The sequence below is a fragment of the Mandrillus leucophaeus genome, unplaced genomic scaffold (genome assembly GCF_000951045.1).
Source record: "Mandrillus leucophaeus isolate KB7577 unplaced genomic scaffold, Mleu.le_1.0 Scaffold68, whole genome shotgun sequence".
Lineage (NCBI taxonomy): Eukaryota > Metazoa > Chordata > Mammalia > Primates > Cercopithecidae > Mandrillus > Mandrillus leucophaeus.
This window is the reverse complement of record NW_012107363.1, coordinates 3528101-3534336: the sequence shown is the minus strand read 5'-3', so window position 1 is coordinate 3534336 and position 6236 is coordinate 3528101. Positions and strand designations below refer to the sequence as shown.

The 6236-nt window shown below is 58.9% G+C and overlaps 1 protein-coding gene across 3 annotated transcripts in view; it reads right to left on the bottom strand.

Moving 5' to 3' along the window:
- Positions 1 to 1479: 1479 nt before the first annotated feature.
- Positions 1480 to 6236, bottom strand: part of CPZ (carboxypeptidase Z) — a 34546-nt gene continuing 29789 nt past the window's right edge. For all 3 annotated transcript variants that reach the window (XM_012002179.1, XM_012002177.1, XM_012002178.1), the window contains 2 exons: positions 2718 to 2817; positions 1480 to 1976 (listed from right to left, as the gene is read on the bottom strand). In XM_012002179.1, the coding sequence (XP_011857569.1) occupies positions 1621 to 1976; positions 2718 to 2817 (456 nt within the window). In that variant the 3' untranslated portion in view covers positions 1480 to 1620. The remainder of the gene's footprint in view (positions 1977 to 2717; positions 2818 to 6236) is intronic.

Sequence of the window (6236 nt, the reverse complement as noted above, 5' to 3'; positions counted from 1 at the left end):
CAGTGGAACCAAATAAATGTAGACCTTCAAGTCACTAGGTGCATGGGTGAATGTAGGGTGCAGGGGCTCGGGAGGCTGTGAGATGTTCCCCAAACACTCCAGATCATTACCCGTGCCTTGCTCAGCAAACCAACCTCTGCTGTGCCAGTGCAAGACTTGAGGGCTGTAGGCTGCCTGAGCCCTCCCCGTGCCTTCCCCTCAGAGCACACCGCCCAGCGCCGGGGGTGTGCCTGCTCCTCCAGGCTTCAGCTGGGAACCCCGAGGTCTTCGCGTCAGGGCATAGCTGCCAGGAGGCAATGGAATGAGGCTGAGGGTGCTGGCGGGGACCATGCTGTCATTCAGTTGAGGTCGAGGCACTGCTCAGAGTAGATGCCCATTTCCATGGAGGGGCCTGCCCGGGCCTGGAGCTCTGGAACCAGGATAGCTGATGGGCACAGCCGGGAGCACGTGAGGAGCCATTGCGTGGCAGATGTTACCCTCTCCTAGGGGCTGAACCATGTCCCTCCCACAAAATTCATCTGCTGAAGTCCTAGCCCCAGGTCCTCAGTGTGATCTTATTTGGAGGTAGCATCTTTGTAAAGGTAACTAAATTAAAATAAGGGTCACTAGGGTCTTATATTAGGCCCTAGCCCAGTATAAGAAGAGGAAATGTGGACAGAGACACACGTAGTGGGACGATGATGGGAAGAGGGGTGAAGGATGACCGCCAACGAGCCGGGGAGTGGCGCCAGGAGCCTGCCCTGCCGACAGGGCTCTGACGTCAGCCCCCAGGGCTGCGGGAGGACACACTTGTGCTGTTGAAGCGCCAGGTCTCTACTGCTTTTTGACACAGCCCTGGCCGGCTCAGGCACCTTCTCTGCCGCATTCTCTGTTCAGGCTATGGGACCCCTTCCTGGAGGATCCTGGGGCTGACAGACTTTCTGGATGGTGAGAGAGGGGACAGGAGAGGGTCCCTGGACCCAAGTAGCATGATCGGGATGAGGGAGGACCCAGGAATATCCACCCCCATGGAGCCAGGCCCCCCTGGAAGCCTGTGAGCCTGAGTGTGGTCCCCTCCACCATGCCATGAGGCCCCAGGCTCTGGTCAGCTCTCCTGCCCTCGAGGTCTTGACCCTACCTTGGGGTCACCTGCTGCCCACCCCCATCCTCCCATTCAGCGCCCCCGCTTCTCCTCTGCACTCCAGGACACATGAGCTTCAGCTGCAGGATCCAGAGCTCAGCTCCTACAGAGGCTCACGCCCTTGGCCCACCTCAGTTTCCCATTTGAAGTCAGTTCAAGGCCTGGTGGCTGGGAAAAGCCAGCTAGTCCCACTGGCCCAGCACAGATGGGCTGGAGTCTCGGGCCTGCAATCGGGACCTGTGGGCAGCAGAATAGCTGCCTGGGGTTGCCCCACGGGGCCCAGGCCACAGCTGTCCTCAGGCAACACGGGTCAGTCCCCAGCCTTCCCTGGAAAGCGCCTTACACACAGCCTCTCATTTCAGTGGAAAGTGGATATAAACACTTTAATAAAACGGCGGCGGCTTTGTGGAATGTCCGTGGCAGACAAAATCAAGAGCCAGGGGCCCAGGACACGGACATGGGCCTGGGTCTCCACATCCGGGCGGGTGCCGGGGCTGGGGCTAGTACTTGAGCAGCCAGCGTGGCCTGTGCGTGCTCAGCGATGTGAAGTAGGACCACCACCAGGGCTTGCTCCCGTCGGCCGAGGGCTGCCTGCGTGCCCGGAGTGGGTCGGGCTCCGTGGCCTCCCCCAAAGAGCTGGCACCTCCCAGCGGGTCGTGGGGCCCAGTCCTCCGCAGCCCGTGAAGAGAGTTCCTGGGTCCCACCCCCAGAGGCTGCAGAATGAAGTCGACACGGCCAGCCCTCTTCATCCGGGCCGGGAGGATGACTTTCTTGATGACCCTGGTGTAGCCAGGGGCTTGGGCAATGACAATGTGGGTACCTGGGGGCAGCAATCTCCAGTAGTCGCCATCAGGGGCTGAGGACAAATAGATTACAAATGATTCTCAGGAGGACTGCAGACCCAGCCGCGGGGTGACGGGTGATGGGTGTGAGTAGGGAGAGGTTGGCAGACGCCAAATGTGCACTTGCCTCTGTGTGAGCCTGGAGTGTCCTTCCCACCTCTTTTCTCTGTCCGACTCTTTTTTATCCCTCAAAACCCTGCTTAGGCACCCCCTCTTCTCTGAAACCTTCGATGACCACTCCCATCCCCCATACCCAACCACAGGTAGCAAAAGTCCTGCTCTTCTCTGGACCACATCTCTGGCAGGTAACACACATCACAGCATACTGTCATTTTTCATCAGCTGTGAAATCCCTTTAAGGGCAGCCAGAGCCCGCATGGGGCTGGACACCCCGGCTTGTCAATGGGGTATGAGCTTTGGGATCGAAACCAATAGGTTTATGGGTGGAGTCAGCTCTCCCCAGCACTCTTGGAGAAGGAGGCATTTTCGCAGGAATACAGAGCACGCATCCACCCGTCATTCAGTAGCCATGGCCGGGCAAGCTCTTCCCTCACCAAAGGCTGCAAGGAGACGCAGCCTGCAGCAGGCACAGACCCTGCTTCCTGCCCACCCTCCCCGACCCAGCCAGCCTGGGAAGGAATGGAGCATCCTGCCAAGGGCTGGGCACACTGTGAGTGCATGAGGATGCCGGCTGCCACTGTGTGGCATTCCCTTGGCAGACGTGGGCCCCAGGGAACCTCCAGGGACGTGCTCACCTGTGGTGATGTCGTGGCGAATGCCTTTGACTAAAATCCGGGCGTTTTTGACGGGCTTGCCGAATTTGTCCATCACCACACCTTTGATGCCCCGGTGCACCTAAAGAGACCGAGGAGAGACCACAGAGATGGCGTGAACTCTCCCAGTGAGCATGGAGGCCGTCAGCTGGTTCCCCACATGCTCCTCAGAGCTCGGTATCTCGGGGGAACCACCCCACAGAGCCCCACTCCGCCAGCCCTCGCTCTGCCATCTTTAATCAGTCAGTCACTCCCCTCTCTGAGCCTCAGTTTCCTCCCTGGCAATTGACCTGAGCATGTTCCGGGATTTTGAATGACCCTGCATCTCGCCCGAGGCCGGGCTGACTCCATCTCAACAGGCATTGAGCAGAGAACCCTTTCCTGCCACTCTTCCTACTGATCGGCGTTCCTTCCCTGCCTTCCCAGCCACAATGGGACTCACTGGTTCCCTCTGAGCTGAGGCTCCTGAAGGCAGCGTGGGCGTCAGAGAGGACGAGGGCCGAGTGCCTGGACCTTGGCTAGAGCAGCGCGGTTTTCAGCATACACGAGGATAACACGCCCTGCCTTGGTACCGCTCGCCTGGCCTTGGCACGAACTGATCCTCAGCACACAAGCTCCCTGCACGCCCACAGCGCCAACGTTTTCACCCTGGAAAGCCCCTCCCAGAGCTGCCTGATCCCATCCGCATTTCTTCTAGAACAATCAATGACAGGACACCACACGGCCCCTGCTGTAGTCAGCAGAAAACAGCTTGGGGTCCGAGGATGCTGAAGGTCACGCTGAGCGGGACCAGGATGCCCGTGGGGAGAGGAGTCAGTCCAGCGAGGCTGCCCCGTGCCCACGCCCTGCGCGGGGCTCAGCAGCAGCAGGTTCCCCAGGGAAAGGGCTCCCAGCCAGGCCCTGCTGTGCTTCCGGAAACTGTGAAAATGATCTTGCTCCTCTTAAAATCAGGATAAAAGCAAAACTTTTCAGGTTGGAGAGACTGTTTTCCTATATATTCATCTTTACATCGACAGTCGTAAAAGTGCAATTTTAAATACTTCCTATGGAGGGAGGAGTCCACAGAAGCAAAGGGCCTGGGCCCACAGGGTCAGGACCCAGCCCTGGCAACAGGAGTGTCCTCCTTCCCTGGCCCAGGGACGTGAGCCTGAGAGGGGCCGGTTTTTCTCTGGGCCAGAGAACCAGCTCCGCCCCAGTGACTCCTCACTTCAGACAAACCTTTGCTTCTGGGTGCCTCGGTTTCCTCAGCTGTAAAGTGTTCCTGAGGCCAAAGCAGCTCTGGCTTCTGCAGGACTGAAGATTTTAGCAACCAGCGCGTGAACTCTAATCCCACCGTGGCTGACCCCCACAGTGACCCATGAGGAAACCAACTCGCCTGACACACGCCGCCGGCGAGCTCAGACCCCGCGGCTCCTAACTGCCGTTCCAGGCTCGCGCCCAGCCCTCAGTGGCGCGGGTGACTTAAACAGGGGGTGGGCACCCAGTCCAGCTCCACCAAGCACATGCTATCACTTGTCTCTGGGCCGCAGGAATTTGGGGAAGCCAGAGCACATGGAATCCTGATGAGCACATCACGGGGTCCCAGCCCTCCTGACACGGTGGAGAGGGAGTGACGGCCACTGCCCGCTGCCCTCTGGGGCTTGTGACCCCCACCCTGGATGCTCTTGTCCACAGTTCACTGCTTAATGGCATTGCACTCCTGAAACAATGTCTCGTGGACTCGCATTTAGCGGGAGGGAGAGCGTAAAAAGTAAGGCTTTCCTGCATGAGAGGTGATGGGGAGAAACTGGACGGCTTGAGAAGCCACCGTGCCCCTCAGCCACCCCGCCCCGTGGATCCTGCTCACCCCCAGACAGCATCTGAGCCCTCTCTGCTTAGAATACCCTCACCAGCCCCTCACCGGGACAATTCCTTCCCTCCCTTCAAAATATAGATCACACTCCTCCTCCTCCAGGAAGCCCTCCCTGATGACCAGCCACACTGGGGGCCTACCCCAGGGTCCCACAGCCCCAGGCTTCCTCTCTGCCAGCCCTCACTTCTGCCTCCCCCAGCCCCACCTGAGAGCAGGAGCTCTCCCAGGAGGGTGTCCTACAGGAGGCCCTCACTCAACATCGGCCTGCACTGGATGGATTTTTTTCTGTCCCTGCTCTTGGGCCCAAGGGTCACCTTCATGAAACACGGGGCACATGCAGTTCTCTGGCGGGGAAGCAGAGCTGCCACGCCGCCCCTCCCTGAGCCCCAGGTTATGTAGACTCCCACCCGAGGCCTGGCCAGGATCACTATGAAAAAAGCCTCAATTGGCCACGACAGGCTTGATCCTTATCAAGAGGCCGCACCCAGCTCTCCGCCAGCCAGCAAACCGCCCGGCCTTCCAAGGTCCAGGCTCGCTGTAAATCTTCACATCCCAAGACTTCACGTGTAATATCCAGGAGCAATGCCAGCCATATTCGAGGCTCCTTCAACCTCATGTTCACCAGACAGCTGCAAAATGCAGTGTGCACAGGCCTGGCACGAGAGCTTATAGAAGAGTGAGACTCACTGCAGGTGGCACAACGCTGCGGCACAGCCATCAGAAAGAAACTCAAATGGAAGAATGTTCCATTATGACTTTGTTTGGGTCTTTGTTTATTTCCTTCCTCGGCGGCTGCTGCCCTAAGGAGTTCACTCAAACTTGGAGGCAGGTTCCTGATTTTTCTAGAAAGGAGGGTGCTCATGGACAGAGGGCTTGGGAACAAGCAGATCTGGGTGACACCAGACAGGCCATGTGACTCTCTGACCCTCTGTCTCCTCCTCTGGCTGTCTCACAGACACTGGGAGCCTGGAGCGTGAGCCTGTGTGTGGCCCAGAGACTCCAGGCCAGAACCTCAACTCCATCTATAAAATGGGATGGCCCCATCTGCCGCCCGGCCTGGTGTCCAAACCGGCCGCCCTGTGTGGGTGGGCGCCAACTGTATGGTGCTGTGCCCTCACCCCTCCTTGCTGCTGCAGCTCAACCCTCCTTCTGAGGTCTGCTTCTCACTGGGCATCTGTGCTCATATGCAATTCATGTGATTCTTGAAAATGCTTGGGAAAAAAATAGCAGAAGTGTCTTCAGAACCCAGGCTGTCTTCCGTGTGACATCCCAGGTCCTTCTTGGGGTCCCCAGCACCCTCGGTGTGAGCTGTGCTGCAAGGGGAGCAGACACGGGCATAGGGTCCCCGCTCTGACACTGAGTGCTAGGGAGACCTTGGCTCTCTGGGGCAGCGAGGGGGGCATTTAGACACGTTCTCAGCCATCCCTACTCACCTCCCACCTGCCTGCTTCTGGGTGACCTCAGCCTCATGATAGTAGTCACCCCTTAGTCAGGCCGCCGTGCCCTGCCACCAGCCTCTGCCAGCCACTCCCTGCCTGTACCCTCCCCTCTGAGGCCCCAAAGCCCTGCCTGAGCCACACAGCTACCCCACTGCCCAGAGCCCTCACTCCCGCGCCTCCTGGAGCGCAGTGCCCGCCGCATCCCACGGC